The following is a 25,150-nucleotide window of genomic DNA, read 5'->3' as shown; positions in this document are numbered from 1 at the left end:
TAAAAAAAACAAGACTTTACAATCACTTTAAACTTTTTTTTTTTCGTTTTGCCTTATGTAACCACAAAATTCCAAAATCAGCTGTAAAAGTGTCGACGACTATATAAAGAACTTTAAAGAACAGTCGTGAAAAAAATAATGTCTTTGCCAGATCAAATACAAATTAACTGCAAAAACTGATGACAGGAGCTAATTGATCTTTTTCTTACAAACTTGGTGTAGTACATGTGCTGCACATGAGCATTTAGGTGACTTCGTTTTATATACTGTAGATAGAAAGAAAAGATTGTCTATCGGCAGAAATTTTAAAACATGTAGGATGCTACGTGTAATCCTTATGTTCAGAATTGCTTATTATTACTCAGAATGTAATCTCTGCAAGGCCTGATTATCTTAAGGTGCCTAAACCTGTCAAATCCCTTGAAAATATTAAGCCACATATGGCTATTCTAACTCATAGCCTAATTATTGTTAAATGGATAGCAAATTTCTTAGTTTGTAGAGTTGTAAGGTATACACCCAGGCCTTCCCACACAACACTTTCAGTCACAAGCCATTACATACAGTACATACCCAGTACAAATATGCAAGGAATTATGTGTTTGTAGTGCAGCTAGTGCATTACATAGCCCAGAGATCTTTGCCCATCTTGTGTGTAGTCTGCATATTTGGTTTGACTAAGCTAGCTAAGTTAGCTAAGGAAAAAGTGAGCACTGAGTTTCACATTAAAACAAACAATTCTCAACACTAAGCTGTGACAACTAATCCAGCGCTTAATGTTGAGTGCAAGGGGTTGATTTACTAAAGGCAAATAGGATGTTTATTTTGCAATGGAAGATGCACTTGCAAGGGAATTTTCCCCCAAAACGTATTAACTAAGGGGAAATTCACGCTTGTACGCGATTGGCTATTCTTTGCAAAGTGAAATTTCACCACATTGACTAAGCTCTGGGTAAAATTCCCTTCCAAAGTGGAACAACCCGTTTGTCTGTAGTAAATCAAATCCCAAGTCTTGTATATTTAGGAAGGTCTCTTCTGAGTATGAACTGCCACCACCTGCCTGTAAAAACAAAGAGAGCCAAGGCATCTCTCTGCAACCTGGCTCAATGACAGCCCTACCTTTGGGGTCCTATAAAAATTTTAATAAGGGACCTGAAGATTTATAGATGATATTTTTGGTAATCCATCTGGCTGTTTAAATGAATCAGCTGAAGTCTGCAGCACTGCGGAAATGGCGCATAATATATGTATCCAGAATGATGACAGAATTAAATTAGCACAAACAAATTAGAGTGGGTGAATGAAACTGCACCTTTTAACTGTGCTTGCCAAAATGTTGCAGCTGGTGTTAAAACATCCCAATAACGCAGTACAAAAGCTTCTGACATAATCAGAGCCACTTGTGAATCAGTGTAATCACAGAGAAAGCCTCTGCCTGATTTGCTATTATAATTTTCCATAACAAACTACAGGAATCCACATGATTAATAATCACAACTCTGTGGAGGGGTTTCCTTTTTCCCTCTCCCCCTTTTAATCTGCACTTTCAAAACTGCCTTGTCGGTGGGATTTATTCTAAGTAAATGCAATCAAAACATCTTGCTTTCCGCCCCCAGACTTTACTAGCTAAATTTAGCTCTGGAAAGAAGGTGTTGGGTGGAAGCATCACTGAAGCGTTTAACTACTTCAGTCTCTTTCCAGCCAGGACAGCTAAAAAAGATGTAGGAATGTGCAAAGTGAAGTAATCCATGGCCACCAGACAGCGATCGTCTCCTAAATGTTACTAAATCAAACAAAAAGCTGATCTGTGACTATGAACACTTGCTCTTTTTTATACCATATTGAGGAGAACAGATTGAATCTTTGGTAACTGTCTAGATATCACTTTTCACCAGTGTGGTATAAAAAGGGCCATCTAAATGGCAAGTTAGATTGTTTTTAAAAGGAAAATTGCAGTGTGTAACTATGATGACCAGTCTCAGTTGTACAGTTGTCATTCCCACTTTGAGGTTCCTAGTCAATTAAGGACAAATATCTACTATATTGACTAGGGACCTCAAAGTGGCTTTAGCACTGAGGTTGGTCAGCATAGTTATGTGCTGCAGCATTGACTTCTGTGCATTAAGTTAGGGATTCTAAGTGGAATTAAAGGGCACAACCACAGGCTTCAGTGGCTATATTTAGGGCAAACACTGGCTTTAATGTAGGTTTTTTGCTTTGTGATCTGGTCAAACTAGGGGAAAGATATGCTGAAGGAAAGTTTGTTGAGTCTATATGGTGGACTGGGATGTCTCTCGCTTCCATACTCAAGAAGGCCATGGAACTTGTGTAAACACCTTCTGAAGTTGTCACACTGAGCTGCTTAGAAGAAGAAACTATTAAAACGTGCACTGAAAGGTTAGCAATATTCTTCAACTGATATCAGCTGTTGGTATAGTCACCAGAAGATAGCTGTCTCCTGTAGTGACTTTGGGACTGTCCAGAACTTTGCCCTTACTCTACTGTTCCTTTTTAATATCATGTTGTCTTGGACTGGTGCCTGCATTACTCAGTTACTACTGAGGCATTAAATGGCACTGGGAATTGGAAGGGAGGTCACTGGTTATACAGCAGTCAGTAAGTCAAGACTTATCATTCTGCTGTTGATCTGCAGATCTACTTACGTATGTATTTCAATATAAGCTTCAGGATTGGTTGGAGCATAGCATGTACTGGCTGGTAAAAGAACATAAATACTGTGTGTTCTAATTTTCACATCTCATGTTCCTGTGACCATTAAGGAAGATTGATTATTTTTATGTAAACATGTTTATTAGCATTAACATGCAAAGGAAAACACATCTAGTGTGAACAAGACCAAATACCCTTTCTTGGCCAGTTTATTTTATAGTTTGAAATAATATTGTGTCTGAAAATGAGTTCATTAGCATCATGAGAGTTATTAGCACGCTTGTAATAAATTTAGCACTCTATATCCACCCATCAGCAAATGCCTAGAAAAACTATTGACTTTTTACACTTGTAAAAGGTCCATGTTAAAGAAAGCAGAAACAATTATTTTTATCCAACAATATGCAGAAATAGGTTTGATTTTGAATAAAAGGTATACAGTATATTTATGCCTGCATGCTTTGGAATGAATTGTATTATAATAATGGTTACAAATACAAATCTGATGCTGAACGCAAGACACTTTAACTGCATTTCTGCTTATAGTAATATAGAGTAACAGATGTTATGGGACTTAAATCCATATGACAACCCTATTAGCTAATGCTGGTTTTTGAAGACTTAGTCTAATCGATTCACAAATCCATATGACAAATCTATTAGTTAATAGTAATGTTTAAAGACTAACCTTCTGAATACCAAATCACAAAAGGAAGCATAAAAACTTTAAGAGGAGGAGAGAAGATTGACTAAATTAATACAGGGTAAGTACAAAATTATTTAATTGAGTCTTGAAAGGGAAGCTTGATCTGTGTGCATAAATAGGAAAAAGCCAGTACAAATAAATTCTATTGAGCAAGAGATCATCCTTTAAGTTAAATGCATATCTAAACCCAAAAACAATAATCTGATATTTACTCTCTGTTGGTCTCTTAAATATACCATTGAAAGCATGATGTGCAAAAAAAAAAAAAAACCCCAAAAAACAAAAACCTGTTGATCTTTCCAGAAATCTTGTGAGCTGATAACTTCTGGTGCTCTCTGCCTTCAGTGATTCTTCTCAGTTACATTAGGGTTGGTTTACTAACTGCAAATAGACTGTGCACTTTTGAAAGTGCAATGGTAGAGAGTGATAAGTGTCTCGGGAGCCACACATCAAGTCAAAGCCTGCTGTGTGATGGTGAATGGCAGTCTCAGCCTGGACCCCCACCAGGCCACGTCCCCCCATGTGTTGCACTCCGCCCACCAGAGCTTATTTATGGGGATGGAGTCTCCAGGTGGAAGGAGGCAATTAAATGCATCATCGGCTGCCACTCAGTGAAAGAATGACTATCAAGTGTGTGAAGTGATTATGAAGTCATAGAGGTTGTGTTAACCACTTGCCAACCGGGCCATAGCTGAAAGACGGCTACAGCGCGGTCGGGCTTTTCTGGGTGGGCGTCCATGGACATCCTTCCAGAATGTTGCTCCCGCGCGCCCCCTGGGGCGCGCACCCAGGAACATCCGTGACCGCCGGGTTCTGAGGACCCGGCGCATCACAGATCATGGTAAATAGCTGCTGATCGCGGCCGTTTACCACGTGATCGTTCCGTCAAACGACAGAGTGATCACTTGTAAACAAACCGGCGGTACAGTGCGAGGGGAGAGGGGGAGAGATTGCAGCAGCGCTGTGGGCTGGATGTGTAGTGCCCACAGCGCTGTTCACTGCCAATAATCTGCAATACTCTGCCAATACCCTGCAACACTGTGCAATACTCTGCAACACTGTGCAATACTCTGCCACACTGTGCAATACTCTGCCACACTCTGCTATTACTCGCCAATACTCTGCCACACTCTGCCATTACTCGCCAATAAATTTTAACAGAAACAAAGATTTTTTTTTCTTTTTTACAGAATTTTCAGTATTTTTTTATTTATAACGCAAAAAATAAAAAACCCAGTGGTGATTAAATACCACCAAAAGAAAGCTCTATTTGTGGGAAAAAAGGACAAAAATGTCATGTGGGTACAGTGTTGCAGGACTGAGTAATTGTCATTCAAAGTGTGAGAGCACCGAAAGCTGAAAATTGGTCTGGTTAGGAAGGGGGTTTAAGTGCCCAGTGGGCAAGTGGTTAAGGAAGTGCAATTGCTCCAGAGCTTAGTAAATGAGGTAAAGCTTCACTTTACCCAAAACATCCAATCACATGGAAGCATAATTAAAAAAACAGCATTTTTACTTGCACATAATGATGGAAGTCAGCAGAGCTCTCCCTCATTTATTAAGCTCCGGGGCAACTGCACTTGCAGAGTGAAACTGCACTTTCAAAAGTGCACAGTCTATTTGCCTTTGGTAAATCAACCTCATTGTTCTCAGGTATCTCTGAATAGAACAGTGCTTCTCTATTTTATGTAGAATAGGAAAGGGGTGGGGTTCCAAAATCCTATCTTCGATTCTGTAGTCCTGATGCAGTTCAGTGAATTAGTGTTGTCATTGTACCACTGACCCCCGAAGGAGCTGCTGATATTTGATTGGGCCTGTACTCTGCTCTTACGCCCCCAATAACTTGGCTCAACCCGCTTGACACAGCTGTGGTGCAGTTTTAGTGTGAAATTAAACAACAAAGACAATCCCACAATAACAATGTACCAATGCCGTACCTTTACCTGGGTATCCGTTGCTCCACCTGTAGGGTAATGGACAACACTTCACACCAATTGCAATTAACCAGAATATGACTTTACTGAAATTGTCAGAAAAGATAATTACAATAACTACACTGCCACACTAAACAAACAGGCCTGGAGAATAGAACAACTCCGCTCCGGTTGTCTCAATCTTGCTTTCTGCCAGCCGGCGCTGTCACACCGCTCCGTTCTGCGAGAGAACCGGGACCTTCTGATGGCTCTGACAGGTGCCTCTGGATCCTTCCCGATCTGGTCACACAGTCTTTCCAGCACACAGGTGTAGAGCAGAGTCGCTGGCTGTTCCACTCCGCAGTTGGTGTAGGCCGCGCTCTCTGGAAACCCCCTCACAGGTCCTTGTAGACAGGTCACGCATCCAGAAGAGACCCAAGATGGCCACGCAGGGTCCTTTTATAACCTACTCAGCATGCAGTTCTGTCTTTTGGTGCTCATGGGTAGGTCACCTGGCATTGTGGGTAGACAAGTTCTTGTACAATGTAAACAAACAGTCACTTTCAGTAATATTTCTCCATGTTCTTGAAATAGAAAAATAAATGAAGTCCATTTCTCGTTTATTCCACTAGATGGTGCCAAATACCCATTTATAACACTATCTATTGTTTTGCATTATATCGCATTAGGAAACAAAAATGTTAGTGCTACATCATGCTAGGACTTGAATGTATTACTGGCACAAGGTAAAATTTAAGGGAAAAAAAAGCCTGACATAAAAGAAAACTAATGCAGACATGTCACCTAATGGCTGATAAGTTGAAAAATATAACATTTTTGTTATAGGGTTTAGATAAGCTTTAAAGGCACAGTGGAAGATAATAGGATAGCCCTTATGGTTTAGAAGAAAGCAGGTTTTCAGGATTCTCTGAGACAGCACAGTAGCTAAGTGGTTTGCACTTCCACCTAGCAGCACTAGGGTTGTCGCTTTGAATCCCAACCATGGCACTACCTGCCTTGAGTTTGCATGTTCCCCCCGTTCTTGTGTGGTCTTCCTCCCACACTCAAAATATATGCTGGTAGTTAAATTTGCCCTAATATGTGTATTTATGAATGTGATTTAGGACCTTCGATTGCAAGCTCCTTGAGGGCAAGGACTGATGTGAGTGTACAATATCTACAGTGCCTTGCAAAAGTATTTACCCCCCTTGTGATTTTTCTTGTTTTGTTGCCTCACAACCTGGAATTAACATGGATTGTTTGAGGATTTGTATCATTTAATTTACAGAACATGCCCACAACTTTGAAGATGTTTTTTTTTTTATTGTGAAGCAAACAACAAATAGGACAAAATAACAGAAAATATAAATATGCATAACTATTCACCCCCCTAAAGTCAATACTTTGTAGAGCCATCTTTTGCGGCAATCACAGCTCCAAGTCGCTTTGGATAAGTCTCTATGAGATTGCCACAACTTACCACTGGGATTTTTGCCCATTCCATCTTGCAAAACTGCTCCAGCTCCTTCAAGTCGGATGGTTTGTGCTTGTGAACAACAATCTTTAAGTCTGACCACAGATTTTCTGTTGGATTGAGGTCTGGGCTTTGACTAGGCCATTCCAACACATTTACATGTTTCCCCTTAAACCACTCAAGTGTTGCTTTAGCAGTGTGTTTGTGGTCATTGTCCTGCTGGAAGGTCAACCCCTCATCCTGGCCTCAAATCACACACAGAGTGGTACAGGTTTTGCTCAAGAATATCCCTGTATTTAGCACCATCCATCTTTCCCTCAACTCTGACAAGTTTCCCAGTCCCGACTGCTGAAAAACATCCCCACAGCATGATGCTGCCACCACCATGTTTTACTGTGGGGATGGTGCTCTTTGGGTGATGTGATGTGTTGGGTTTGCGCCAGACATAGCATTTTCTTTGATGGCCAAAAAGTTCAATTTTAGTCCCATCAGACCAGAGCACCTTCCTCCATACATTTTGGGAGTCTGCCACATGCCTTTTGCAAACTCAAAACGTGCCATTTTGTTTTTTGCTGAAAGTAATGGCTTTCTTCTGGCCACTCTGCCATAAAGCCCAACTATATGGAGCATATGGCTTATTGTCGTCCTTTGTACAGATATTCCAGTCTCTGCTGTGGAACTCTGCAGCTCCTCCAGGGTTACCTTAGGTCTCTGTGCTTTCTCTCTGATAAATGCCCCCCTTGCCCGGTCCGTAAGTTTTGGTGTGCGGCCGTCTCTTGGCAGGTTTGCTGTTGTGCCATTTTCTTTCCATTTGGTTATGATAGATTTGATGGTGCTCCTAGGGATCATCAAAGATTTGGATATTTTTTTAAAACCTAACCCTGACTTGTACTTCTCAACAACATTGTCCCTTACTTGTTTGGAGAGTTCCTTGGTCTTCTTGGTAGTGTTTGGTTAGTGGTGCCCTTGCTTAGGTGTTGCAGCCTCTGGGGCCTTTCAAAAAGGTGTGTATATGTAATGACAGATCATGTGACACTTAGATTGCACACAGGTGGACATCATTTCACTAATTATGTGAGTTCTGAAGGTAATTGGTTGCACCAGAGCTTTTTATGGGCTACATAACAAAGGGGGTGAATACATACGCACATGCCAATTATCATTTTTTTTTTCTGAAAAATAGTTTTATGTATATATTTTTCTAATTTTACTTCACCAACTTAGACTATTGTGTTCTGATCCATCACATATAATTCAGATTAAAAAAACATTGAACTAAAGGCTGTAAAGTAACAAAATAGGTAAAAAGCCAAGGGGAGTGAACTTTTTTGAAAGGCACTGTTTATAAAGTGCTGCATAAATTGATGGCATTATAAGTACCAGTAATAATTATACAAACCATAATTTGGTGAAATAGTCTTTCAAATTAACCAGTTCACCCATTTATTTATCAGGTAGGGTGTTTTCTTCTCAATTTGGACAAACTGACCATTCTTTTTAAAAGGTTTCTTATGTTACTTTGTATTGCCTGGGGTTTTAAGTATAAAAGTCATACAATTTTCTTTGTAAGATTGCGCATAATGGACATTTATCTTTTTTATTCTAAGTACAGTATATCAACACAAGCTATAAGCAATTTAGTAAGTTTTGAGCATGAAGTATTCCCAGTAACAATAAAAGTGTCGATATTTACAGTGTTGGAGAGGAAAGTGGCATACAAAATGATTGTCTTTTCTCTGGGCTTTTGGCTGCAGTATGAAATCGTGACAGACGCCGCTAGTCAATGTTTTGACAGTTAGGAAAACAACATCAGAGAGCGTCAAACAGAACGTTGTCTGTTAATAGAGTGCTGAAAAGATGTGTTCAGGGGTGGCTGCTAAAATTCTAGGCACATACTGATATTTTTCTGGCATCTTGCTAATGCTGGTTTCTATAGTATCGAACATTTCTGATATGTTGTCTTTAAATGGTTTGCAGCTAAGTCTTTTCCTATAAGAAAAAGAATAACAAGGCTTTTTGTGTAACTTTCATTCAAGGTACATTGTAATTGCTTGTTCCAGACAACTCTGAAATTAGTCAATGCAAAGCACAATTATTGTTAACAATGAGTACACCAGTTCTAATAATTCTGTAAAGCATCCATGGAAAGTAACTGTATGAACATTTTTTCCAAAAAGTTGGGTAATAGCTTTTCTTCAGTGAATGCTGGAGCAGCTGATATTGCTGTCTGGTATTGTAGTATGAACAGGACAACAAAATCCCGACCATGTCTGTGTCCCTCAACCATACCAGACCTCTAGGGGAAGGGCGTTGTTAAGATGCAGTTTACAACCTCTTCAAGAACCAACATAAACAGCACCAGCAACTCTGTATTCAGAGCTCTTCTGCCACTTATATATCCGTTACTGATGGCTTTATATGCACTAATGCCAGCTTCCAGGACATTAGAGACTTCAAGACATGAATGGCATTTTTCAACAAAATGCAAATACAGTCTTGGATTTTTCAAGTGTCCCATAAAAAAAACAACAGAAGTTGGAGGTGAAAATTAACATAAACCCCTCAGGAAAAAAAAAAACATGTAACACCCCCCAAACTATTAAAAAATACAACTGTATTGGTTACTACTAATAAAGCCCAATATCTTCATGAACAACAGTCATGGATTTAATAGTCCATCTGGTATGAACGATACGTAAACAATTGTTCACAATTTCTGAGGATGTTGCCGAGTGTTTCTCTTCTCTTTTCTTTTTTGTACCATACCCCTGTCGCATCAGAGCACTATCTGTACTCTCAGGAATGGATATGTTAATGATACCTTTAAATATTGTACCTGTCTCCTCTATTCTCAGTTATATGTCATTAGAAATCATATGATGTTTGATACTAGCATTGTATATTAATATACTAGATTGTTCATTCTATGCTTAAAAATCAAGAAAAATCTATTGAAAGAGAAAAAATACAACTGTATTTAGGGATAATGCAATTTTTAATTCTGAGAAGTTGGATAGCAAAGTGGTTTGTCATATTTATAGATAATACTGTGTAGAAAATTGAGCCAAAATGTTATCCAAATACCTTTAGGACTTTTTTCTCTTATTGGAACATATTGGATAACATTTTATAAAGGTGTGCTGCATTCCTCAGGGTACACTTGTTATAAAAGGTGAACTCCAGACAAACGGCTAAATACACAGATGAAATACAAATGAAAGCTGTTTTACCTTCCAAAGAAGCATTTCTATTTCTTTCCATGTATTCCCGAGAGTCACAAAGTCCTGCTACATAGCACAACCATCCTGGAGATCTGTTTTTCTCTAGTGTAGGTAAGGTGAGGCAGCAGAGTGGCTAAGTAGTTAGCACTTCCGCTTAGATTGTCGGTTCAGATCCCATCCGTGGCACTACCTGCCTGGAGTTTACATGTGTTTATCAAGTACCTGCATGAGTTTCGTCCCACATGCCAAAGACATGCTGGTAGGCTAATTGTCTCCTGTCTACTGTCTAATTTGGTCCTAGTATGTGTATGAATGTGAGTTGGGGACCTTAGACTGTGAGCTCCTTGAGGGCAGAGACTGATATATATTTAATATATATAAACAGTTCAAGGGTAGCCACAGCACTCTATGCTTGAAGTAAATGCCCAGGTGCTCACCCACAAAAAAATCAATATAAATCCAAAACTGGTTTAACATCACTTGTTAGTTTATTACTTTTTCATGGTACTAATTAAGGGTGGTCCATGCCTGCCTGGTGTTTGCCATGTGCTATGGTGGCCATCTTGTGAATGTTTATTACATGCTTTGTTTATTCCACTTTTTTCTGCAATATGCCAATTTTATGTAGGAGTTTTAATAGCTTGATTTAAGTTATGGTTTTATATATTTTGCTTTTTTGATAAACTATTGTGATTTGCTCTCAGCGTGTCTTTTAACCCATGCATTGTGTGAGGTTATCACTAGGTGTGTTGTTGGTGGGTAGGGCTTTGGGTGTATTAGTCTGTTCACTTCCATGCTGTAAGGTCTTGAGAAAGATGGACTGAGCTTTATCGAAACTTTTACAATAAAAACACTGTTGTTTTTGATCGTCCTCCTCTGCAAGACCCGTGAGTGCCTCTAAACCAGTTTTGTATATATATTTATATCTATCTATCTATATTTAGATAGATATATCTATATATACAGTATATATATATATATATATATATATATATATATATATAGATAGATAGATACATATATAGATAGATAGATATCTATATAGATATAGATATATCTATATCTATATAGATATAGATATATATATCTCTATATATATATCTATATCTATATAGATATAGATCTATCTATATCTATATAGATATAGATAGAGATATATATATATAGATATATATATATATATATATATATATATAGATCTATCTATCTATCTATCTATCTATCTATCTATCTATCTAGTGATTAGACAGTAAAGAAAAAGCAGCAGCCTGGAGAGCTCAAATCATCGTCAATCATTCTGTCAGAGTGTCCATTGTTAGCACTTGAGCACTATAGCACTATGAGCTATTTCTCCCTCTCCCAGTATGAGCTTGGCTGTACAGGGGATTGCAAAAGGATGATATCAATGCTAAATTTATGTACTTATAGTCATTATTTTGAAAAAAAAAGTACACATTTAAAGTAGGACCAAAATAAAAGACTACAAAGTTACAGAAAAGCTGCAAGGGAAGAAAATGTCTTCTTGCTCCCAGCAGTGTTTTTTTTATGTACACTGCCTGTGGCACATGTACAGTGCAGTGTATGCCGCTGGCATCTTTAGGGTGTCAGAAGTGGATCCAGGTATTGGGAGGATGCAACTCCATCTCACATGCTAAGAAGTCACATCATAAGTGGCTGTCCAATGGCTGAACCAGAAGATGCCAAACCAGGTAGGAGACTGCCTGAAGATGTCAGCAATGGTGATATAATGACAGGGGGAACTTGCAAACATTGCATTACTAGAGAAGGGCACACTAGAGTGTAAATGAGCTATAATGTAAAATGATGCTGTGTATAGAGCCCACCCTAAAAATAGTAAAATTCTGCTTCAGTTATTTTGGCAATGAATACATACATACTTGTATAAACTGGTATTTGTTATCTGACTGGAATTTAGCTGATACAAAACACCAAGATCTTTTACTTTGTATCTATACAGGAAGGGTAAAGGGCAAATACAGGACAGACAAATGCTGGAAGGTCCAGACAGTACACAGATTAACAAACAGTCTCACTAAACTTAGGAAATGCACTGGCTGTGGCTGGTGGGGGTAAAATCTCTTATCCTATCTGGCCAGCCTTCAGAAAATATGGAAAGATTTTGGACTTTAACATGATAGCATTAACAATGTTATAAGAAATTCCAATGATCTTTTTCTTTTGAATTACAGTGAAGAAGTGAAGAATTCACCATCTGCTGACCAAGAGGATAAAAAACACAAGAAGCAGAACGGAGATGTGGAGAATGGGCATGCAAAAATACGGCATGGGAGAACACTTAGCCCACGCCAGCACCATAGGTAAGCAATGTAAGATCTCCAGGGAAATAATAACATTTGAAATCACTCGCTGACCCTTCCAAATTTAGCAATTAAAAGCTGCCTCAGCTATGGCATGTCTTGTATTGAATGCGCTTAATTATATAAAAATTCTATTAGATGACCGGACAGTGAAACATGAAATAGTGTTACAGCTTAAGTGATATTGAAAACACATGAGTTCTAGGCCCATCAATCTTTATGACATTGCTGAATGTCAAAAAACCTTTTGAGAAAGCGTTGGATAAAACAATTTCCTTGATAAGCCTCTAAAGTCAGCTATTTTCTGACCTCGGAGTTGAGTGTGGTAGGGGAATTCATTGTACATGATCAAGACTGCTATGTGAGCACTCTGCTGCAGGCTTACCAGACTGAGAACCACAACGAAAACTGCTTTTTCTGTTGTTATATTGTTCAAGACACTTTTAAGAGTGGCTATGAATGGAACTTTAGGAAGGAATAGCATTTACTCCTGGAACATGACAACTGTGATTTTAACAGAGAGATTTGTAGGTATAAATTTCCCTCAGGATGTGTGAAAATGGTATTGTAGGATTTTGTTGAAACATCCAGCTATGCTTCCATTTCACTGGAATTCTCCACAGCAAAAAAGCCAACAACTAGTACATAGGTTTGCCTACAAAAAGTACATAAAATAATGATCCACTGAGTGCGTATGGGAGGTGCCAGGGGGAAGTTTCTGGGGCAGCTATTGATAGAAATAGGTCTTCACTGTTACTGCAGGCAGCTTTCCTTGTGACATAACTTTCCTTGAAGACACTCATCAGTGGTTTCCCAACAAAACCCATTCAGGTCAATAAATAGTAGACATACAGAGCATCAGGGGGACATTAAGAAAGGATTCATTTAAGCTTTGTTTGATGATATTTATATAAGATAATAAGATAACTACTGTAATAAACTTGAATATAAAGTCTATAATTTAAAAGCTTAACTCCAGTCTGAAAAATAAATAAGTCTTACACTGAAACACCAAGGGTTAAATGCTTGTTCAGTTGAGAGGGTAAAGAAGGTGAAATACTTACTTTATTCCTGGCCTTCTCAGACTTCCTTCTCTTTTACAATCAGTCTTAGAAAGCCGTTCCCCTTCATCGGTTTTGCAGTCTTGACTTCTTCCATGTTATCACGTACAAAGCAGGACCAGCACTAATGCATTGTACATGAAGATGTCAAGGTCTGCCCATTTACCAGGAGTGGATCCAACTGGAGTTCAGTTTTATTCATGTGCTCTGATGACCTAATGATGAGATGACCTTCTACGACTCTCAGTGACTTATGACAACTATTTTGTTGTTTAGTGATTGCCTCTCAGAAGCTGGAAAAGTTAGCTCATCACCACCTCCTAAAGCCAAAAAGAAGAAGAAAAAATCAGATCGCAAAAAGAGAAAAAGGTTAGTTTGTCAGTTTTACAAGGATCTCTTTTTATATAATAGTTCCTAGCTACTCATTTTTTTTCCTGTTTAATACTTTTTATTCTTTAATAATTTTACAATATACAGAAAACAACTGGTCGATGGCACATACCTTGAAAGGTAACAGTCATATACACTACATTGGTGTTACAAAACATAGACAAACCTAATACAATATTACATTTGCCTGCCAGATGATGAACACAAGTGTAGGTGCTTGTATTAAATTGCTTAACCCATGATAATCAATAAAAAAGGTAGGGATAATCGAGCGAGTATGGAAAGGGGCTGGGACAAGATTGGTTTCCTGGGGAGGGGGGTGGTCTGGTTGATAAAGGCTACACCACTTGGAGATACATTGCTAGTAGCATTATATCCAGCCAATATATTTATCAGCTTCATATCACGTAGGGGTGGGTTAGAACCTTCTACTGGCTTTTGCTGCTAATGTATCCCCATTAGGGAGATTTTATAGCATTTTCTGTTTCATTGAATGTCAGCTCTGCCACCGTCATTGTTTCATGGTCAGTAGTCTTTCCCCTCCCTTCTCTACCCTATGCCATGATCATTTTCCTTTCTGTCTACTGGGACAATAAAAGACGGTTTACGGTTCCATTTAAAGTTTTGCTAATGAATATTTTCCCTAAATTGATGCAGTTTGCTTTCTTCTGCCCCCTAAATGTTAGCACAGTGACTGGACAGTTTTCCATCCTCACTTTTGAGGAGATTTTTTTTTTCCCTTAAGGTACATTTCCTAGAATTCTTAGCATTCATATTGCATCTAAAATGTACGAAATATACTGAAGTTTGGTTGTCCTTATGGAAAAAAGGAAGGGGAGTGCTGGATTTGGTTTTACTGACAAATCTTTGTGGTTGTAAATTATTCTAGTCCCAATCATCTTTGCTTATAACGTTGTAAAGAATGTTATGGATTTTTCTTCCTAAATGAGCAGTAGACAGAGATTTAAAATAGAATTACTGATAAACTGGATTTTTTTGGTGCATAAATAATAAGTCGTTCTCAATATACCTTGATCTTTAGGTCTCAGTCCTATAGTCCTTCCCCAGTGAAAAAAAAGAAAAAGAAGAGTTCCAAGAAGCGGAAGAGAAACAGGTATGGCACTGGTTTACTATGTCATGGGCCCTTTAAAATTGGAACTGTGGCCAAAACTGTGTTCTAGTTTTGTTTGGAGTGGAAGAGAGTTAAAAACACTTTTTAGGTTTTTGCTACTGTTATCATATGGGAGATTCACTCTCAATTTAAGCCTTGGCAACTGTTGTCACAAGGACAAAAGCAAGGAAAAATCTCCTAAAGGAGAAAACTGTACTGGTGAAAAACAAGAGGATATTTCCTCCCATCCTATGATCACTCTATAAATCTCCCCAATGAGTATACAGCAGTAACAAAAATTACAAAGATACTAACTCTTCGCCACTCTGTCCAATAGATAAAATATATTGTATAATATACTATTGGTGGTGAGATGTAATGCCAGTAGATTTAGCAATGTATTTTCTGCATTAATTGCCTCCCATGCTAGGCAGCTAAATATGTATTAAACGTTTCAAGGTTATTAATATGCTAGGAGTGTTCATCAAACTTGCAAACCCCCCTTTTACATAAAAATCAATAAAGATTTGTAAGGTGTAGCACTTTATACAGTATATGGAGTTTATATGTTCTCCTTTCCTGAAGCAAATCCAAACATATACCTGTCAATTGACTTCTGGCCTGCAATTTCACAGCCACTCAGGCTGTTGGTCAGAATAGGCATTTCCTTTGGAAAAAGGGTAAAACTCATGTGTGCGTGTTTTGCATTTCATCACAGATATTCTAGACGGCAACAGTGCTGCATCTAAGACCCAGGAAATTGAATCAGTACGTTTAATAGATGTGCCGCTGAAGAAAGAGATCCTCTTTCTTTCCACAGTATGCCAAAATCAAAGAGTAAATATGTATCATAGCAGTAAAGTCTTTAGCATTTCCTGTAGCTCTTGCTTAGGTGATAGGTTTCCATGTGTGAAAAGTAGCGTAAAATAACAGGATTGTACTTAGCAGGAAGAGATAAAGATCACAGAATAACAATACAAATTCTGACCACTTTAAAGAGTAAGTTTAGTTTTAGCGAAAACACTGTACACTGTACACTGCAGCAGCGGCTCTGTAAGCATCAAAATCCTCGCAATGGTGAACAGTCAATGGTCAGCCTGGGCAGCTGACCATTGCCATTGCAAGCATTATGATACTTTCAAGCACCAGGCTGGCAGTGCAGTGTACAGAGCCTAGATTGTCTTCTCTAAAACTAAACTTAAAGCAAAAGAAGAGACATCTATACATAGTTCCAGGTCTGAGTTTATAACATTGGTGTGGATCAAAGGCACTCCATAACTTAAAAACACCAACCATTTGATTCGACTCTGAATAATACCCAACGTGAATTGTTTTCAAAGACTTCATCAGGGAAACCCAGTAATGTTCTTTTTTTCAAATTGTATATCTCTTTCCTTTCTATGGTATAGAGTAAATTCACCTTTTCACAAAAAATGAAAAGGTGACCTAACATCCTACACCCTCCCCGTCCCCCCAGTCCTGCCTGCACTTACCTCTGGGGTGATTAGCTGTCACTGCGAGTCAGAGCGATTCTAATTGGTCAACGTGGTCATGTGCCAGCACATGACTAATAAGAATTGCTGCATGGGTAGGAACAGTTAATCACCCATAGAGGTAAGTGCAGCAGGGGGTGAGGAAAGTGTAGGATATTCACATTTTAATCTTTTGAGAAAAAATGAGCTTGCATTTTAGCCCTTTCATCATGGTTGTCTCTTTGGGCCATCATCAATGGGCTTCTTCCCCCACACAGGTCTATGGAAATGCAAAAGCAGCTAAAGCAACTGGTGCAGGTCAAGTGCACCTCTTAATGATTGCAGAAGCATCTCAAACTGATGTTAAATGCAAGCTAATTGCACCTAAAAGCATGCTGCATTTGCCCATTGACACAAGCCCAAAGCCCCCTGTCCACTGCCAGCCAATTTCAATTGAATGAGGCATTCACCAGTTTACCCCTGTTTATTCAGGACAATAGGGATATTTTCTACAGACTTAGAGATTTGTGTACTTGCAATGATCAGCATACATGTGAAAGTAAGAGCAACAGTGGGCAAATGCATGTGTATCGGTTGCAATGTGGGATATCAAAATGTTTTTAACTAAGCAGAGTTTGAGCTTTCATGGAAGCATAAACACATGCAGACAGTCATCATGAATAATGATAAGTTGGCTATAAAATATATTTTACTACTTCAAAAAACAAAAGAAAATTACAGACTATTATGGAATATTTTGCCACCTGATAGCAGAGATCTGAAAAACTAAGGTCTATAAGACCTCACTGCTGTGAGACATCATTCCATTTACTATGAGAAAAATATACTCAAGCAGCACTTGACAGCAGTTTCCATGGAGAAATTCAGGTGTTTGGATGTGTAACTCTGAAGAGTGCTATGAAACAAAACTTCTACAGTATATGCAAGCAACCGGTCTCCCAACATAACCTAAAATGATGGGTTCCCTTCTTTGCACCCCCTAAGGACCAGATATAGCACTTGTATGTCTAGACTGACTCATTCTGCCATCTGCAGCCATATAAATAGTGCATTCGGGATTCTGTGGAGGGGCTGCAAATCAGAGCCTGAAGCAGAAAGTGGGAAAACCAATTAACTTCACATAGTTATTTCCATTCAATGCAATAAATATCTTGGCATGTGTAATTATAAACATGACAAAAAGTATATGTGAAATATGCCTCTACCATATATGAGAACAAGTTAATGAATCCTGGTTGTTCCTGATCTTTCTAGGTCTTCCTCCAAGAAACGAAGACATGGGTAAGTCACATCCTGGTCTTCTTTACAAGCATGTGCTCAATTTGTTTATTTAGTGTTTTCTTTGCTGAATGATTGTATGTTTTGTGATGTATGTTATATGTTCAAATGTTTTCAAATATATGTGCAAGCTTCAAGAGGGCGTAAAAGCACCTTTGTGTCGTGTAGACCTATGTTAATCAACAAGGTAGCAAAAAGAATAAATGTGTCCTTTCTGGCTGCTGGAAATTTTGTTTATGAATGCCTTTCCACCAGTGAACCACCGATATACATTTTAAACTGACTGAGCAACTGATATTCTTTCTGCTTGCCCCATGTATGCATCCTCTGTAAAAATAAGGCAGACCTTGTTTGTCCCAGGTGTGCAGTTTAAAGCTGAACTTTAGGAAAAGTTAAAGTCTTCCCTTACAGTAGGGCTGTGCCGGTACTGCAAAGTTTGAGTGCTCCTTTATTTTGAGGGGACTCGCAAAAGCAATTTTACTTACCCAATGTTCCACTCATATGCTGCAAGTCTCCTCCATGCTGCAAGACCAGTCCCTGCAACCTCTTCTCCCCAGCACTCTGGTGGTCGGATGCCCTTAGACATTGTCAGGACTGATGCAGGGACTATAGCCCTACATTGGATGTAAGTATGTAGAGGGACAGTACACTGTCAGACTGCTGTTTGTTAGTGGAGGGGAGTGCTGTTTGTTAGTGGAGGATCAGATACATAAACATAATGTCCCCTATACACTACAAATGGGGACTTCCACTTTTCCCAGAGTTGGCCTTTACATACAGTGGGGCAAAAAAGTATTTAGTTAGCCACCAATTGTGCAAGTTATCCCACTTAAAAAGATGAGAGAGGCCTGTAATTGTCATCATAGGTATACCTCAACTATGAGAGACAAAATGTGGAAACAAATCCAGACAATAACATTGTCTGATTTTTGAAAGAATTTATTTGCAAATTATGGTGGAAAATAAGTATTTGGTCACCTACAAACAAGCAAGATTTCTGGCTCTCACAGACCTGTATCTTCTTCTTTAAGAGGCTCCTCTGTCCTCCACTCATTACCTGTATTAATGGCACCTGTTTGAGGTTGTGGACAGGTGTCTTTTATACTGATAACAAGTTCAAACAGTCACACTCCAAACTCCACTATGGTGAAGACCAAAGAGCTGTCGAAGGACACCAGAAACAAAATTGAAGACCTGCACCAGGCTGGGAAGACTGAATCTGCAATAGGCAAGCAGCTTGGTGTGAAGAAATCAACTGCGGGAGCAATAATTAGAAAATGGAAGACATACAAGACCACTGATATCACCCCGTGGGGTCAAAATGATCACGAGAACGGTGAGCAAAAATCCCAGAACCACACGTGGGGACCTAGTGAATGACCCGCAGAGAGCTGGGACCAACCTAACAAAGGCTACCATCAGTAACACACTACGCCGCCAGGGACTCAGATCCTGCAGTGCCAGATGTGTCCCCCTGCTTAAGCCAGTACATGTCTGGGCCCATCTGAGGTTTGCTGGAGAGCATTTGGATGATCCAGAAGAGGATTGGGAGAATGTCATATGGTCAGATGAAACCAAAGCAGAACTGTTTGGTAGAAACACAACTCCTCATGTTTGGAGGAGAGAGAATGCTGAGTTGCAACCAAAGGACACCATAACTACTGTGAAGCATGGGGGTGGCAGCATCATGCTTTGGGACTGTTTCTCTGCAAAGGGAACAGGATGACTGATCCGTGTACATGAAAAAATGAATGGTGCCATGTATTGTGAGATTTTGAGTGCAAACCTCCTCCCATTAGCAAGGGCATTGAAGATGAAACGTGGCTGGGTCTTTCAGCATGACAATGATCCCAAACACACCTCCCGGGCAACAAAGGAGTGGCTTCGTAAGAAGCATTTCAAGGTCCTGGAGTGGCCTAGCCAGTCTCCAGATCTCGACCCCATAGAAAACCTTTGGAGGGAGTTGAAAGTCCGTGTTTCCCAGCAACAGCCCCAAAACATCACTGCTCTAGAGGAGATCTGCATGGAGGAATGGGCCAACATACCAGCGACAGTGTGTGACAACCTTGTGAAGACTTACAGAAAATGTTTGACCTCTTTCATTGCCAACAAAGGATATATAACAAAGTATTGAGATGAACTTTTGATATTGACCAAATACTTATTTTCCACCATAATTTGCAAATAAATTCTTTCAAAAATCAGACAATGTGATAGTCTGGATTTGTTTCCACATTTTGTCTCTCATAGTTGAGGTATACCTATGATGACAATTACAGGCCTCTCTCATCTTTTTAAGTGGGAGAACTTGCACAATTGGTGGCTGACTAAATACTTTTTTGCCCCACTGTATAACATTGGCTAATTATTTTAGTACATTTCTGAATAAAGTGAGGCTGTCCACTATTGGGATGCGTAAAAGCTTCTCCAAAGGAAGGAAAGGAGATTTTTCTACACATGTGCAGAAGATGAAGCTGTAAGGTAGTTATACTACAGCAGTGATTTTTAGGGCTCCCAGCAGGTCATATACCCGAGATCCAGCAGGATAAAGAACAGTCGTGTATAAGACTTTGTAGAGGGAAGAACAGTCCAGCGATAAGCTATCCTTTAAGTATAAAGTGAATTTAAAGCTTGTTTTGTATTTTATTAAAATAATAAACATGTCATATTTACCTGCTCTGTGCAATGGTTTTACATAGAGCAGCCCTGATCTTGCTCTTCTGGGGTCCCTTGCCATCGCTTACAAGCCGCTTGCTGTGGGGGCACTCTGTCATGCTTGCTCCTGAGCCCTGCTCTGTGTGTCCATAAAACACACAGAACTGAGCTCAGCCCTGGCCCCTCGTCACTGGCTCTAATTGACAGCAGCAGGAGCCATTTTGCCTCCTGTTGCTGTATCTGGATCAATGAGGAGCAAAACAGCTGAGAGCTTTCGAGCATATCGCTAGATTGAGATTGGGCTCAGGTGTGTATTTGGGGGGCTGCAGGGGGAGCTACAGGCAGAAGTTTTTTTAGCTTACTGCATAGAATGCAGTAAGCTAAAAAGAAACATTCTGCCTTTACAACTACTTTAAACAGTACAGTTTATTTGGTATATACGCAAGCTTTAACCACTTCAGCCCCGGAAGGTTTTACCCCCTTCCTGACCAGAGCACTTTTTACAATTCGGCACTGCGTCGCTTTAACTGCTAATTGCGCAGTCATGCAATGCTGTACCCAAACGAAATTTGCGTCCTTTTCTTCCCACAAATAGAGCTTTCTTTTGATAGTATTTGATCACCTCTGCCGTTTTTATTTTTTGCGCTATACACGGAAAAAGACCGAAAATTTTGAAAAAAAATGATATTTTCTACTTTTTGTTCTAAAAAAAATCCAATAAACTCAATTTTAGTCATACATTTAGGCCAAAATGTATTCGGCCACATGTCTTTGGTAAAAAAAATGTCAATAAGTGTATATTTATTGGTTTGCGCAAAAGTTATAGCGTCTACAAACTAGGGTACATTTTCTGGAATTTACACAGCCTTTAATTTATGACTGCCTATGTCGTTTCTTGAGGTGCTAAAATGGCAGGGCAGTACAAAACCCCCACAAATGACCCCATTTTGGAAAGTAGACACCCCAAGGAATTTGCTGAGAGGCATGTTGAGCCCATTGAATATTCATTTTTTTTGTCCCAAGTGATTGAACAATGACAAAAAAAAAAAAAAAAAAAAAAAATTACAAAAAGTTGTCACTAAATGATATATTGCTCACACAGGCCATGGGCATATGTGGAATTGCACCCCAAAATACATTTAGCTGCTTCTCCTGAGTATGGGGATACCACATGTGTGGGACTTTTTGGGAGCCTAGCCGCGTACGGGGCCCCGAAAACCAAGCACTGCCTTCAGGATTTCTAAGGGCGTACATTTTTGATTTTACTCCTCACTGCCTATCACAGTTTCGGAGGCCATGGAATGCCCAGGTGGCACAAACCCCCCCCAAATGACCCCATTTTGGAAAGTAGACACCCCAAGCTATTTGCTGAGAGGCATGGTGAGTATTTTGCAGCTCTCATTTGTTTTTGAAAATAAAGAAAGACGAGAAAAAAAATTTTTTTTTTTTCTTTTTTCAAATTTCAAAACTTTGTGACAAAAAGTGAGGTCTGCAAAATACTCACTATACCTCTCATCAAATAGCTTGGGGTGTCTACTTTCCAAAATGGGGTCATTTGGGGGGTTTTTTTGCCACCTGGGCATTCCATGGCCTCCGAAACTGTGATAGGCAGTGAAGAGTGAAATCAAAAATTTACGGCCTTAGAAAGCCTGAAGGCGGTGCTTGGTTTTCGGGGTCCCGTACGCGGCTAGGCTCCCAAAAAGTCTCACACATGTGGTATCCCCGTACTCAGGAGAAGCAGCAGAATGTATTTTGGGGTGTAATTTCACATATTCCCATGGCATGTTTGAGCAATATATCATTTAGTGACAACTTTGCGCAAAAAAAAATAAAAAAAATAAAAAATTGTCTCTTTCCCGCAACTTGTGTCACAATATAAATTATTCCATGGACTCAACATGACTCTCAGCAAATAGCTTGGGGTGTCTACTTTCCAAAATGGGGTCATTTGGGGGGGTTTTGAACTGTCCTGGCATTTTATGCACAACATCTAGAAGCTTATGTCACACATCACCCACACTTCTAACCACTTGAAGACAAAGCCCTTTCTGACACTTATTGTTTACATAAAAAAATAATTTTTTTTTGCAAGAAAATTACTTTGAACCCCCAAACATTATATATTTTTTTTAAAGCAAATGCCCTACAGATTAAAATGGTGGGTGTTTCATTTTTTTTTTTCACACAGTATTTGCGCAGCGATTTTTCAAACGCATTTTTTGGGGAAAAAACACACTTTTTTACATTTTAATGCACTAAAACACACTATATTGCCCAAATGTTTGATGAAATAAAAAAGATGATCTTAGGCCGAGTACATGGATACCAAACATGACATGCTTTAAAATTGCGCACAAACGTGCAGTGGCGACAAACTAAATACATTTTTAAAAGCCTTTAAAAGCCTTTACAGGTTACCACTTTAGATTTACAGAGGAGGTCTACTGCTAAACTTACTGCCCTCGATCTGACCTTCGCGGCGATACCTCACATGCATGGTGCAATTGCTGTTTACATTTGACGCCAGACCGACGCTTGCGTTCGCCTTAGCGCGAGAGCAGGGGGGACAGGGGTGCTTTTTTTTTTTTTTTTTTTTTTTTTTCTTTATTATTATTATTTTTTTATCTTATTTTTAAACTGTTCCTTTCATTTTTTTTTTTTTAATCATTTTTATTGTTATCTCAGGGAATGTAAATATCCCCTATCATAGCAATAGGTAGTGACAGGTACTCTTTTTTGCAAAAATTGGGGTCTATTAGACCCTAGATTTCTCCTCTGCCCTCAAAGCATCTGACCACACCAAGATCGGTGTGATAAAATGCTTTCCCAATTTCCCAATGGCGCTGTTTACATCCGGCGAAATCTAAGTCATAAAATGCTCGTAGCTTCCGGTTTCTTAGGCCATAGAGATGTTTGGAGCCACTCTGGTCTCTGATCAGCTCTATGGTCAGCTGGCTGAATCACCGGCTGCATTTTCAGGTTCCCTGTTGAGACAGGAGAGCCAGAGAAAAACACGGAAGACGTTGGGGGGGAGGGGCATTCCCTCCCACTGCTTGTAAAAGCAGTCTAGAGGCTAATTAGCCGCTAGGATTGCTTTTACATGAAAGCCGACCGCTGGCTGAAAAGAATGATACCAAGATGATACCTAAACCTGCAGGCATCATTCTGGTATAACCACTCAAAGTCGTGAATGGCGTACCTGAAGACAAAAAAATGGTTAACAATAAAGCACAGTAAACGGTAAGGTATAAAAAATTGCATACCTGAAAAGCAAACATGATAAAACATAATAACAATAAAACATTGCAGAATAGAATACAGTAAAAAAGAGCAGAACAATAGAGAGAATAGAGAGAGAGAGAACAATAAAACGACAACTATTTTTTTTTATTTTATATTTTTGTATGTGTTTTTTTTTTTTTTTTTTTACACTTTTTTTTGTAACTAACTTTTATAACTGTAACCGGTTCCAGGTTCGGGTCTCTCAAAATGCGATGGCATCTTGGGAGACCCTGTGAAAGTGTGCCTAGTCTGTGCAATGCTGTACCCTACGCTAATACTCAACTAGTGAATGGTAGCGTTCAAAACATTCACCAATGCAAAGACCAGGATTGTCAGGACAGGAGGGACAATAATAGCGGGTGTCACGCCTATATCCGCGCTTGCTGCAGACACAACATCTTTTTTGGGGGGGTTCGTTGGGTAGGGGTACTCGGGAGGACATAAAGAAAATGCCTCTCATGCAGCCGACTGCATTTGGTTGGGGATGTGAATGGGGGAAGTACGGGCGCTGCAGAAGCGGTGGGTTCCCAATTAGGATTGGCGAATGCAGCAGGAAGGGCACTATGGGCACGACGGGCCTGTGTTTGTCTTCTTGGTGGCAGCGGGACACTACTTGTGCTTGCCACCTCACCAGCTTGAACTGCACTTATGGGACTCGCCACGTCACCAAGTGTTACTGCAGTGCTGGTTTGACTACGACCGGGGTGTACTAGGCCGCTGGTGCTTGCCAGTTCACCAAAACGCTACCAAAAAAACTGTTAGCGATCGCAAGGATCAGGCCTGACTCTGCGAACGCTGCAGTTATGCGTTTAGTGTTTTGTAAGTGTCAGTGATCGATCGATACTGCACTTGGGTGGGCTGGGCCGGGCGGAGGGGCAAAACGCAGGTGCTAGCAGGTATCTGGGCTGATCCCGCTAACACTGCGTTTGTGGGAACCCTAAACTGCTGGGGACGCTAGTATAGATCTGATCGGACCAGATATTGATCCGATCAGATACTATACCACTAAGGGAGGCGTATGCTGCGTGCGTGGGTGTTAGCGGTACTGGCGCTAACCTGACACTGCTTGGGGCTGGTGCTTGCCAGTTCACCAAAACGCTACCAAAAAAACTGTTAGCGATTGCAGGGATCAGGCCTGACTCTGCGAACGCTGCAGTTATGCGTTTAGTGTTTTGTAAGTGACAGTGATCGATCGATACTGCACTTGGGTGGGCCGGGCAGAGGGGCAAAACGCAGGTGCTAGCGGGTATCTGGGCTGATCCCGCTAACACTGCGTTTTTGGGAACCCTAAACTGCTGGGGACGCTAGTATAGATCTGATCGGATCAGATATTGATCCGTACAGATACTATACCACTAAGGGAGGCGTATGCTGCGTGCGTGGGTGTTAGCGGTACTGGCGCTAATCTGACGCTGCCTGGGGCGACGCATATCACCGCCGGGCGATCAGGGGGCTAAACTTTTATTCGGTAATAAACGGCGGGTGCCCTGACACTATAAAAAATAAACGAACTAACCAGCGTCACCCGTAACAGTTATACGGTGATCAGTGGTGAAAGGG

At 39.9% G+C, this 25,150-nt stretch overlaps 1 protein-coding gene across 4 annotated transcripts in view; it reads left to right on the top strand.

Moving 5' to 3' along the window:
* The window catches only part of SRRM4 (serine/arginine repetitive matrix 4), a 242,204-nt gene that overhangs the window by 136,215 nt on the left and 80,839 nt on the right, over positions 1–25,150 (top strand). For 2 of the 4 annotated variants that reach the window (XM_073625503.1, XM_073625510.1), the window contains exons 2-6: positions 12,192–12,320; positions 13,658–13,750; positions 13,859–13,891; positions 14,814–14,885; positions 17,630–17,656. In XM_073625503.1, the coding sequence (XP_073481604.1) occupies positions 12,192–12,320; positions 13,658–13,750; positions 13,859–13,891; positions 14,814–14,885; positions 17,630–17,656 (354 nt within the window). The remainder of the gene's footprint in view (positions 1–12,191; positions 12,321–13,657; positions 13,751–13,858; positions 13,892–14,813; positions 14,886–17,629; positions 17,657–25,150) is intronic. The other 2 variants (XM_073625520.1, XM_073625529.1) reach the window with 1 other exon arrangement.

This window comes from Aquarana catesbeiana, linkage group LG01, assembly GCF_042186555.1.
Source record: "Aquarana catesbeiana isolate 2022-GZ linkage group LG01, ASM4218655v1, whole genome shotgun sequence".
NCBI lineage: Eukaryota > Metazoa > Chordata > Amphibia > Anura > Ranidae > Aquarana > Aquarana catesbeiana.
The sequence above is the reverse complement of the archived record's forward strand: the minus strand, read 5'-3'. Positions and strand labels throughout refer to the sequence as shown.